The sequence below is a fragment of the Sinocyclocheilus anshuiensis genome, unplaced genomic scaffold, assembly GCF_001515605.1.
Source record: "Sinocyclocheilus anshuiensis isolate Anshui unplaced genomic scaffold, SAMN03320099.WGS_v1.1 scaffold767, whole genome shotgun sequence".
Classification (NCBI taxonomy): Eukaryota; Metazoa; Chordata; class Actinopteri; order Cypriniformes; family Cyprinidae; genus Sinocyclocheilus; species Sinocyclocheilus anshuiensis.
Genome location: NW_015551124.1, coordinates 1,192,103 through 1,205,089, shown reverse-complemented (window position 1 = coordinate 1,205,089; position 12,987 = coordinate 1,192,103). Strand labels below are relative to the sequence as shown.

The window sequence follows — 12,987 nt, the reverse complement described above, 5'->3', positions numbered from 1 at the left end:
TGATTTTAGCAAATGGCTGCAATATAACAAAGAGTGAAAAATTTAAGGGGGTCTGAATACTTTCCGTACCCACTGTATATATATATATATATATATATTAAACAATTGTTTATATTGTTTTTTGTTTTTAATTTATTTGTTTTTAATTTTATTTTTAATATATATTTTAAATTTATTACTTAATTTTTTTATATAATAAAAACCTAAATTCTTCACACATTTAATGTAGGCCTCTCATAAGACAGCCATAAATATTATTATTGTAATTTTAGCTGTAATTTTTTCTTAAATACCTTTTACAGTGAAATATTACAATAGTAATATTTATTTTTTTTTTATTTAGTAATTTGTATATTTTTATTTAGTTTTATATTAGTCATAATAATCATCATTATTATTTTATAGCCATATAATCACAAACTTTTAGCTCTACAAATAAGCATACCAAGCTGGAATTTTCTTTTAAATGCATTTTAAATTGGAATTTTAGCAGTAAAATCGCAATTAGATTTTTCCCCAAATTGTGCGGCCCTAGATCAATGCAAAAAGACCAGAAATGGACTGTAGTGTTGCATTTAAACACTTTAAAACTGATGTATCCGTGCTCTTTACCTCGTAGGACGAGTAAGTGGCCTGGTTACATATATAGTGCTGCTTTCTAGGGTATTTCTGCAGCACTTCAGCTGGATAATGGAGTTTCAGTGGGCCGCTAAATCCTGTGAGGTGGGACACTTCAAATCTGCAAGTCAAATGAGGCTTTAATCATATTGACTGTTTATTAGTACTTATAAAGCACATATTAATGTATTAACATATTAACAACCTCATACCTAAACTTAACAAAAACCTTACAATGAATTTTATTGAGGGAAAACTCTTAGTCTTAGTTACTTTTAATAGTGAATGTGTTCCCTAATTCTAAAGTGTTACCACACATCCTTTTCAGATGAATGTATTCACCTTTACATAAAGCTGTTTACAGGCTTCTTGGAGAGAGAAAACACACACACACACACACACACACACACACACACACTCTCAGTGAAAACACATGCACGCACAAACCCCAAAAACCTGCTGCACATCAATCATTTCAGTGCATTAGTGCAACCCACTTTTTCAGTGTCGCTGGATCCAGAACTAAAACTAAAATCATTTAAAAAATGAAAATGAAATGAAAAATAAAAAGGAAAATATCCAAATAAAAATCTCAAAATCCTAATAACTATAATTCGATTTAAACAATACTTAAAGGGTTAGTTCATCCAAAAATGAAAATTAGCCCACAAATTAAATTATCACAAATTAATTTGTGGGCTAATTTTCATTTTTGGGTGAACTAACTCTTTAAATAACACTGTTACGGAAGTATTTTTTCCATTCATATTTGTCATAGTGATTTAAAAAAAAGTCTATTACAAACTTTTATTTAAGCATTACAAGATGCATGACATATGTAAAATAAAATTAAGATTAATATATTACTTATATTATTTTCTCTTAAATACTTGTTTTTATTTTACATTGAATATTTCAATAGTAATTTTACTTTGTTTTAATTTACGTTTAAAAAAATTAGTTTTATTAAATAATAATAATAATAATAATATACAACATTACAAACTTCGATTTGAAGCAGACAAGCATTTGAAAATCAGACCAAAAGACAAAGATTCAAGACTGTGAACTGTGAACTACAATCCCATGAAGCATTGCAAACTATATAATTTAATTAAAAACAAAAAAAAATGTTCATTTAAAGTTGTTGATTATATATCTGTAGAAACAATATATTTTGTTACAAAATATGCATCTAATAATACAAATATCACTCGCGGTCCTTCATGGGAGTGGGCGGAGCTTTTTGGCTTACTGGTGGAACTTTCTGTACAGCATTATGGGTAATGTAGTTTTTCACCACAAATTCAAATTTTAAAGACAATTATTGTAAAAATAAGTTGAAATAATGCAGTCTGACAACAGCATACCATTGTTTAACAAGCTCGGAGCTCAGTAATTCTGTCTTTAACAGTTTATAAGCTAAATCTCACTTCCCCTATGGAGAAAATGAATAGAGTTTATACTTCTGTAACCCAACCGCTGCTCTCTATTGAACCCGTAACTGATGTTCTCGTACCGTTCCCTCGGTTTGAGCAGCTCTTGCTGTGTTCGACAGGTTGGTTCTCGTCCGGTTCTGCCGATATACGAACATCTCCGGCTTTGGGATGCGACGCTTCGCCGGCTTCAGTTGCACTTCCTTCAGTGAGCGGATTCAGTTTCTCCACGGGGTTTTCCCGCTCCGGAGAGGCCGGTTTTGTCTCCTCCGGGATACATTCGCTGTCGTCTCGCTCCAGTGTTCGGCTGTCTTCTTCTACAGGGCCGTTCTTGACCTGTGAAGTTTTTTCTGTGCCATTCCTGTCGTGGTTTTCAGAAAACCGGACCTTTTTCTCGGTGGCCTTGAGAGCGGATTCTGTAGCAACACGTCCATTCTGCTCTGCCGTCCCGTCGGGGGTCTTGACTCCGGTCGTTTTGAATGAGTCTTCAGATGCACGTGGCTTTGTGTTTTCAATGTCAGTCTCTGGATTGACGTTCTCCACCTCAGGAGCACAAAGACAGTCGAGTTCCTCTAAAAACTCCTGCAAACTGCTCTCTGGATACACCTAGCAGAAATCAACCATCGGGTGTATAGAATATTAGAAAGGGCTACACTTTAACCTCAGACTTCAACGGTTTTGAGTGAATTTCATGAAAACATCAAGAAGTTACCCCAAAAATCTAAATATATATATAAAAAAAAATAGTTAAGACATATTTTAAAGCCTATCTGTAAGACTATTAATATATTATATTGTGCAAATATATTCATAGAAATTAAGCAAATTTTCATCTCAAACATTACAAAACTTCATGAAAACATATCCAGAAGTTACCCTAAAAATCTGGAAAAAAAAAAAAAAAAAAAAAAAAAAATCATAAATAGAATTTGAAGCCTTTATTTAGGATTATTCATTTATTTTGTTACATTCTTTTTATAAAAATTAGGAACATTTTCATTCCAAACTTGATCAGTTTTGAGTGAATTTCACGAAAACGTATCTAGACTTTACCCCAAAAATCAAAATAAAAAATTATAATTAAGACAGAATTTAAAGCCTGTTTAGAAATAAAATTATTTTCATCAAAATTAAGCACATTTCATTCCAACTTGATCATTTTTAGTGAATTTCATGAAAACATGTCCAGAAGTTACCCTATATTTAGGACTATTAATGCATATTATTGTGAAAATTATATTCATAACATTTTTCCCATTTTCATCCCAAATTCAATACTGCAGTAGTAGTACTAATAATAATAAAAATCACCTGCAAATGCTCCTCCTGCTCTTTAGCATCCCACCTATGAGGGCAAAACCAAGAAATGATTTGCAATCTAAAGTTCAAAACAGTTCCTTGTTATCATACAGTAAATGGATATTAATTTACTATTAGAAATTTTAATTGTTATAAAGAAATGTTTTAGTATCAAAGATATTGTGATATTACAATTGAAGATATATGTTGTTTCTTAATGTATTTTTATTAGTAATTATTAAAATAAAATGATTAAATGTAATATTTAACATGATAAAATTGAATATTAATATTATATTTAATATAATATAATATAATTTTATTTTATTTTTCATTTTATTTTAATAAATAAATGTATATATATATATATATATATATATATATATATATATATGTATAACTGTATTTTTAGTTAGTGATTTAAGATGACATTATTTATAACATCTTTAATAAAAATACATCAATGTATAAGAATTTAATAATATCTTTATCTTCTATAATAGTATTTACAATATCTTTGATTAGAAAAAAAAGTCTGGGCTTTTTGTTCAGTTACTGTGTGTAAAGAGTAAATGATCGTCCATTTACTGTATAATAAGGAACTGCTGTGAACTCATAATAAGATTTTAAAAGTCAAATTATAAGAGGTCATGCGACCAGATGATTTCGTGGTTGAACGTTAATGGCAGTGGAAATGCACAAAACCATAAATCGCTCTGAAAAGCATTCCCATCATCCTCTGAGGGGGCATAAATGTGTGACATAATGGCTTTGAGGTGAAATGTGGCGGGATGTTACTGTAAACGCTTCAGCACATTAACCATCAGCAGTTTGAGGTGAGTTTACCTCCTCGCTCGACCCGTCAGACGGTCTTTACCCTTCGCTTTACTGCCCTCCACTGGAACACACTTCCTCTTCCTGTCTGACGCCTGCTGTCGAACTAGAAAACCCAAACACATCAACACACACTGTAGAATATGATTGAATTAATTCCTATTAACTCTTACTATGGAAAGAGTCTTGATTATTATAATCACACAGTGCCACTGTGACTGCAGGAGATCATTTCATATTTTTATATAAGCTTCCAATTCTGGATATGTTTTAAATATATTTTTATATTTAATTTAATATTTTTTATATTGTTTAATTTACAATTTTTATATTTAACTAAACTTTATTTTATATAAAATATAAGCTTTTTATATAATTATATATATAAAATAATTATAAAATTTATATAATTAATTATTTTATTATTTATTTATATAATTAATTATTTATATAAGCTTCCAAAGCTCAAATTTGAATTACATTTTTATATTCATTTTGATATACAATGTAACATTTTTATATAAGCTTCCAATGAAAATTGAGCTTGAATTATATATGTACCATTTTATACTTAATCAAATGATTATATATGTATATACATACAATTTAATATTTTATATAGCTTCCAAAATAAATTGAGCTTGAATTTTTACCTAATATTTTTAGATTTAATTTTCTTTATATTTAATGTTTAAATGTAATATTTAAAATATTCTGTTATACATAATTTAATATTTTTATACAAGCTTCCAGTGAAATTTGAGCTTGAATTTTATTGTAGTTGAATAAAATAGCTAAAAGAGTGCTACTAAAAAGACTATTATAAAAAAAAAAAATAAACATAGTATTTTAAACTTGACACATACTTGAAACAGGGTTATTAAGGTTAACAAAAAGTAAAACTAATGTCATAAAACAAATGTTGTTATTTGAAAACTTTTACTTGGCAACATTTTTAATTTTCAAATAGTTTAACTTAATGTACTAAAAAAATGAAACTAAAACTGAAATTAAATTGAATGAAAACTATGTGGACATTTAAAAAATATTGACAAAACACAACAAAATGACAAAAACTTTAACTAAAATTAAAATGAAAACAGAAAATATAAAAACAAAGTGCACATGGAAAGAGAATCATTGTATTTGTCATGTTTTATTTATTCACAACTTCTTTTTCCATGCTTATTTCTAATATCTATTCACAATTTTAATGCAGATTTGAACATCTAAGCATTAAATGTTCTGCTGATTAAGATTTGAATGGTCTATTTTGATCAAATGAGCTCAAATCCATCAAAGTACTTGAAAGTTTTGAGATCAACTCATATCTATATGAAACATTAATTTTTTAGGCCAAATGATCAAGAGTTTTAGGTTTTACGCACCTCTGGATTCTTCCGCTCTCATATTTCCTCTTCTGGTGTTTCGACCTCCTATAATCAAATATAATTAACACGTAAGATAAACTATTATACACAAAATACAATCCACACACAAAGCACAACCAGACTTTATCAAGAAAATTATAAATATAACATCTCAGCTGTAAATGAGTTTGATCAGAAAATTAAAACTGCACTTCCGCTTTAATTTGCTCACCTCTGTTTGATGTTGCTCCATGTTCCTTTTCAGAGAACCTACAAATAAAACACATTGGAAAAAACACGCAGACGCAACTAAACATCATCGCAGAATAATCACTGATGATACCAACAATATACGAGCAGGTGAGCGAGAGGAGAAGCCATGCAAATCCAGCTCAATCTGTCACAGGTCCATGGGTTAGTTAGCTTACACACGCATAACTATTAGTGCCGACAGACCAGTTTGTGCTGGTTACTGGTGCAGATTTCCCAGCTGCCAGCTTCATCTTCATGAGCAAGAAAGTACTGCTGGTTAAACTGGTAAACATTCAAAACAACACATGCAAAATGTTTATTTCCAGATGCATCACTAAATATTTAATTCAGTGAAATCCTTAAAGACTAAACTGATTTGAAAACTCAAGATTTCACTGTGACACAGAATGTGCAAAACGTTTATTATAAACTTTTAAAACGTTTTATTATTATTACATTTTATCGATCTGTATCTGTAGCATAGAAAATCTAAATAGAAAAGCTACTAGAAAAGCGAAATTGTTAGAAAAAAAAAATGTCTGTGACACAGTTTATCCCAAAATTAAAAGAGAGAAGAAATAAATAAATTATAATCTGCATACAGAAAATTAAGCTTATTTTGGGACCACTAAGATTTCTTTGCAATGCAACTTTCTAATATTTCTAATATTGAATAAATAAATAATAAATAAATATATATATAATAAAATCATATATATTTATTATTCAATAACAATAATAGTGATCAGGCAGAATGGTTTTCATCAGTCTGTGAGATTTTAGAGGCCTAATTTTCTTTATGTAAAATATAATTTTTTACATTTTTTAAAATTCTAATCTTTTCTTTCTTCATTTTGGAGTAAAATATGAGCTGTCTTTGTCTTTGTGAGCTTTACCCAAACGTCACTTGAATACAGGGATGATATTTGGCTGGGAAAAGTAATCATCGTGACGTGATTGTTCTGCTCTCTTGTACAGGACGTTCACTGATCGAGTGTTTTTCTATCTTCTACCTCCCACAAAACCATCGGCCCTGAAGCGTCTCGCGGCCCTGAACGATCTCTAGTGCTCGTAAACCGTCCCAAATAAGGCAAGGCATTCAAAGCACCCTAAAAATAACCCCCTTTCCCGTCCACTCAATAGTGCTCACGGGGGGGAGATTACTTCTTCCAGAGGAACCATCTGAAACGCTGAAGACTTCCAGACACTTGTTAACATTTGGCCTGAAGTTTGTTTGTGGTACTGCATGCTCAAGTTTGATGATGATGACATTACTGACAGCGTCTCTGCATCACTATACACAGAAAACACAGATGATGCGCTTTCAATGGTGCCCAGAGATCCAGAGCCCGGATGCACAAAAAAGCCTTACGCTAACAAAACCCTTAGATATGATTATAAACTAGGGGTGGGCGATATGGCAAAAATATCATATCACGATTCACGATTTTATCGTCATGTTGGTTTTACTATTTTGTGAGTTGTCTGAGCATTACAGCCAAACTAATTTCCCTATTATAAAGACAATACCTTTCAAGGTAACCAAATATAAAAAAGAATGGCGGATATTTAGGCAAAAGTGGGCGAAGATAAAAATCTTTGTCATTACTTTATCTTTGTTATTAAAAATGAACAAAGATACACATAATATCCAAATAAAACAAACATTGTTTTATTTTCAGGTACAATAGGTGTATTTAGCAGAAGCATTCAAGAAATTGAATGAACAAATAGGCCTGGGCGATAAAACTGTATTGATATTTATCGACGGTACACCTTCTTCGATAACGATATAAAAAATGTTCGATATAGTGCACGATATAGGCACGTGCTATGAGTGACGCAGACAGCTCACACAAACATGAACATGAGTGCTGTGCCTGCCTGTGATGAGGAGCTGGTGAATAAAAAAATGAATATTTGCATTTGAATGTTAGGAGTGCGTCAGGGAGCGTCATCAGTGGAGCACGAGATGCGGTGATAATGATGCAAGTGACGTTGTTGCATTTTAATGTTTTGTTAGTCTTGCCCACGAGATGCGTCGGCCGCTGCTGTGTTATGCATTCAAAATATTAGAGAAATATAGTAGCTCAATGCGGAGAAGATCTTGATTAGGTTAAAACCGAAAAAGAGCCATTCACACACAACGCATATTCAGCGCATTTTTTTAGACGGACAAATATGACTGCTGCACTCGCGTCTCACAAAAGAGATGTAGCCATGCAAAGTTAAAACAGTTTCAACTTTTAGAAACACATCGCGAATTTGTGGAGGTTTATTCCTTTTCACTGCGTCTCTTATGTTTTTAAATGCAATCTGCGTGATGGGCGATTCGGCTCTTTGTATTAAGCAATGCATAAATACATGATGCTGTTTTGTTCATAATTGTTTATGCAATTTACGAAATTATATTTGATTTATATGAGTTAATTTAGACGTAATGCACGTTTTTATAGACAGCTATTTCCATGCGTTGACATTATGCGCTGCATTATTTTGCTCGTTGCGTCCTCCTGTGGCCTCGGGAGACAAGACAAAAGTTTCCTTAAAACCTATTTAATCTGCATATAAAACATTAGAAATTAGATATTTGTTTAATTTTTATTGTGTGTTTGACTGTTAAAACAAAAAAATATTTGTTGTTTGTCTCAATAAATTGGGTTAATTTAAAAATACAGTGGTTAAATAAAAAAAATTAATAAATTATATTGCTCTTTGTTTTAAAAAAAGTTTATAAAAAATGTCAATAATTATCGATACCGAACAATATGGAACATTATATCGTTGATAATTTTTTTAGCTATATCGCCCAGCCCTATGAACAAATATAAAAATAAAACACTATAGAGATTGATTCCTATTAAAGCAACTGCATTAAAGTTTTTCAAGAGTAGTGAGTGATTTTTCTCTTTGCTTTGTTGTTTTATTAACATTAAAGGAATAGTTCACCCAAAAATAAAAATGGTCATCTATACCATCATTTACTCCCTCAAAAGTTTGAAAAAAGGAGTTTCTTTCTTCTGCTCAACATAAGAACGTGGAAAACCAAACAGCTGCTGGTCCCCAGTGACTTCCATAGTATTTTTTCCTACTATCAAATTCAATGTGGACCAGCAACGGTTTGATTACCCACATTCTTCAAAATATCTTCTTATAAATAACATGTGAGTGAGTAAATAATGACACAAATTAAATTTCAGGGTGAACTATCCCTTTAATGACAGTCGGCTGCATGTTTAGCTCTGTCCCTGTACAACAGTAATATATTTCTGTCATAATTTCTTCAAGTTAAACCACTATAACCGTTTAAGAGCGGAAACATGAATTAAAGCAATATAAGTCCATTTTAATTTCATGCTGACTTTAACAAATTAATAATAATGGAATTAATAATGACGGCCATCATTAGTAATAGCACTGATTAAATGCTTTTTTACTTATCAGAAAGTACAGACTCTGTCCATTCATGAATGCATATTTGCTTTAAAAATATTTACAGAATGTATATCCCCATTTTTTCCCGTTTTTCTTTAATACTGTATAAAACATTTTCTTTAAAAATCAATAAAAATAACATCAAAATATCTAAAAACTCTCAATTATAATCTCAATTGTAAATGTACTGAATTTATGCCACAAATACAGGACAAACCCTATGTTTCGTTTCTAGAATGACCTTTAATTCTAATAAAGTTTGATTCAGTTACTCAAATTAAAGTCATCCATGTCTCACGAGCTCAATGAACGGAGACATTTGACCCGAAATGCCATACAAGACACGTGATTGATAAACATTCCCAGAAGCACCAAATCCAAAACAGCTTCAACAGATGAATATACAGTATATATATGAAGTCCATGTTATTTCTATTCTCTTTCCCACTCAAGCTCTAGTTCTTCTGGATCAGCTCGTGTTTAATTGAACAGCAGCACTAGCTGAACTCTGATACGAGATTTGGCAAGACGTCTTGAGCAGTTTGACATCTACAGAGCTTTTACAGTCATCAGAGCGTAAACACGGACCTTTTATAACTTCTTTGACATTAAACGGGAGTTCAGCTCACTGATGTGTGCAGCTAAAATGTCAAAGATCATTTATGAATCCTACTGCAAAACATTTGTCAGAGTGAGATATTTAAGTCAGATCTGAATGCGAGTTTGAAGTGAATTATGCATCGTCACGTTTCCCAATGGCGATGCTTCTTTGTCACAATTATCATTAGCTGCGTGTCCACTGTCGGGCCAAAAGCGGGCGTGCTAGTGCGTTAACATATTTTATCTGTCATAAGTCTCGTCTCGAGAGTTTAGCTCCGCGTATGTCATAAAAATATAATATGGTTTTTGTTCGGGAGCTTTTATAAAAATATAGAAATGATCATACTTTCTAAATGTGATGTAGGCCTATATACTGTGACTACAAATAAACAGAAACAGACTCGACTGAGTAGGTAGGCTATGTTCATACCGCTTTATTTCTGTGCGACTAATTTTCAATCCTGATAAATTCATTCATTATGATCAATGTATCACTTATTATTGTAAAACATCAATGCTTTTGGATTTAAATCTTTAACAAAGCATGCAAACAAACGGCCGCTTTTATCATGTTCGTTTTGTGATCGCGCTAGTTCCAGTGACTTATTTCTTATTAGTTTTCTGATAACTTCTCTTTGTTGGTGAAATGATGGGGTTGCGTGACGTTGTTCCTGAGAGGCGTGTAAAGAGTGGGTTTTAGTAAAGCGCAGCGGAGCTTCTGGCCCGACGGTGGAAACGCAGCATGATTTTTGCCTCGGTGCTACAGGTTCGAGGCTATTAGCCCCGCCCGGCCCGTTTAAAGCACTGGCCCGACAGTGGAAAAGCGGCTATTGTGATATTACTGCTGCAAATTTAGACAATAACAAGAGAAATTTCTCTATTAACTATAGGCAAGATTTTAGAACAGCTGCAATATCTATTTTGACATTGTTTTAGGCTACTTGTGTTAGGTAGAAAGATTTACCTAACTTATTAGAGTAAGAACATTTGCAGAAAATTGGAATATTGCATAAAACATTTGCGAATAAAGCACCGCTTCCATCACAAGACAACAAAATCGTCACTTCCTGGGAAACTGCCGCAAATGATCAATAATAAAAATGGAAGTTGCAGTTAAAGACACTCAAAAAAATATTTAGGCCTGATTTTACGATTTCTGTATTTGGATTGCATATACAATTCTCATGCATTACAGTTTTAACTAATACACTTAATGTGATGCAGATTTGTCAGTCAAACATAAATGAAACAGGACAGATTTCTGTAACAGTACTAATAAAATGAATGTGTTTTAAATACACAATAACCATGTTTATGCATTTATCATCAATACTATTTCAATGTCTTTCAACTAATTGAATACTGCTTGCTCCACAGCTACCATTTTCATACTTTTTAACTGAATCAATTTCATTATCACAATGAACAGACTTATGCTGATTCTGAGCAATTTGAATAAATGCATTACGAAAATATGATTATTTAAACAAAATCAAATAAATTAACTATTTGCATCTATTTGATTTCATTTAAATAATTAAACATTTTAAATGGTTTAAACTATAGCATGATTTTTGAGTGTAGAAATCTGACCCGTTTCATTTATGCCTGACTGACAAATATGCATCACATTAAGTTTATTAGTTTATGTTAATACTGTTTAATCCAAATAGATGGACATTTTAGATGGAATTAAAATACATAAATCTTAATTTTAAGCCTGTGACTCTTTTTCCTACATAATAAATGACTTCCACTTCAATTGAGCAAATAATTTTTTAATGTGCATTTTAAGATTTGATGCACATTTGGTGTTCCCATCCAACTTTAAAAAAAAAATGCAATGTCCCAAAATGTATATAAAAATGCATGGATGGAAACACAGATAATGACTAAATAGATACCTGACTATTGGTTCATTTTAACCAGCATTAACAGCTAAATATTACTGTTATAACACAATCTTCTGTTTGAAAACAGATTTCAGAAATGTAATCGAATGATTTATTAAAGATAAAATAATCTTAACAGATAATTTGGATCATTTCAAGCATAAAGAAAAAAAAAAAAGACCAAAAACATCAAAAAGTTTTCTGAATTTATGAATCATTTAGTTCAGGACCAATAAACAAAACAAAGATATCTGAAGGTGTCAAGACAGACAGAGAAGAACCAGGCCATTATGATTCAAACAGCTGCGATTTATGTATGTATGAGGCAGTTAAACATGCAGAAAACGAACAAACGAAAGAAGAAATCAAACTAAATCAAGGTGCAAACTAAAGCAAAGCAGGTTAGTTGCTCTCACGTCAGAAGAGAAATCAGGCGCAGGTGTCTGGCTTACATCAGATCGGTTTTCTCCATGTCCCAGGCTCTCCTCCACTGGCCTCTGGCGTTCTTGTGTCGGGCCACACGCTCGCGGTCGATCTCCTCACGCTCCTTCTTCCACCGCAGGTACTCCAGCTGCTCTTCTTTGGATGTGACGAGGTTCAGGTCAGCGACGGCCTCTGTGACCTGCCAGATCATTCGAGCGTCAAATACAGAGCAAAATCTGCCATGTGGAAACGGTCTAATTCGATATGCAGTTGCAGTTAAATACTGTTTGGTTGAACACAAAGATATGAGAAGATGCATGGAAAGAGGTTTACGCCCCTCCACTTTAAAAAACAATATGATTAGTGACATCTGAACATCTCTGTGTTTAATTTAATTAGACGTTCAGACAGAGAGTGTGTGGAAACGCTCTCACCGGGACGACATACGAGTCCTCATATTGACTCCATTGATCTGGTTTTTCTGAGTCGTCCTGAACAAACACACAGATGAGAGACAATGGTAACGAGCAAAAGACTGTTACAGATGAAGACTTCAACACCTATGATTTCACAGCTGAAGAGGTTTACTGTTAAAACACAAACACAAATCATTTTAGACATCTAATTGAACATCTCATTAATATATATTATTATATATTATATATACATATACACACACAGTAAATTAGCTGTTTACTATAATGTATATTTAGTAAAAAGCAATATATACCCATATACATGTAATATATGTGAGCCTGGAGCACAAAAGCAGTCTTAAGTCGCTGGGGTATATTTGTAGCAATAGCCAAAAATACATTGTATGGGTCA

The 12,987-nt window shown here is 32.1% G+C and overlaps 1 protein-coding gene across 9 annotated transcripts in view; it reads right to left on the bottom strand.

Annotated features, from left to right (window-relative positions):
• Positions 1-1,913: 1,913 nt before the first annotated feature.
• Positions 1,914-12,987, bottom strand: part of LOC107663164 (uncharacterized protein C15orf52-like) — a 34,703-nt gene continuing 23,629 nt past the window's right edge. For 4 of the 9 annotated variants that reach the window (XM_016453334.1, XM_016453330.1, XM_016453331.1 and 1 more), the window contains exons 6-12: positions 12,594-12,650; positions 12,189-12,358; positions 5,790-5,827; positions 5,576-5,623; positions 4,200-4,293; positions 3,366-3,399; positions 1,917-2,660 (exon numbers count right to left, since the gene is read on the bottom strand). In XM_016453334.1, the coding sequence (XP_016308820.1) occupies positions 2,079-2,660; positions 3,366-3,399; positions 4,200-4,293; positions 5,576-5,623; positions 5,790-5,827; positions 12,189-12,358; positions 12,594-12,650 (1,023 nt within the window). In that variant the 3' untranslated portion in view covers positions 1,917-2,078. Of the gene's footprint in view, positions 2,661-3,365; positions 3,400-4,199; positions 4,294-5,575; positions 5,624-5,789; positions 5,828-12,188; positions 12,359-12,593; positions 12,651-12,987 lie in introns of all 9 variants that reach the window. The other 5 variants (XM_016453326.1, XM_016453325.1, XM_016453328.1 and 2 more) reach the window with 3 other exon arrangements.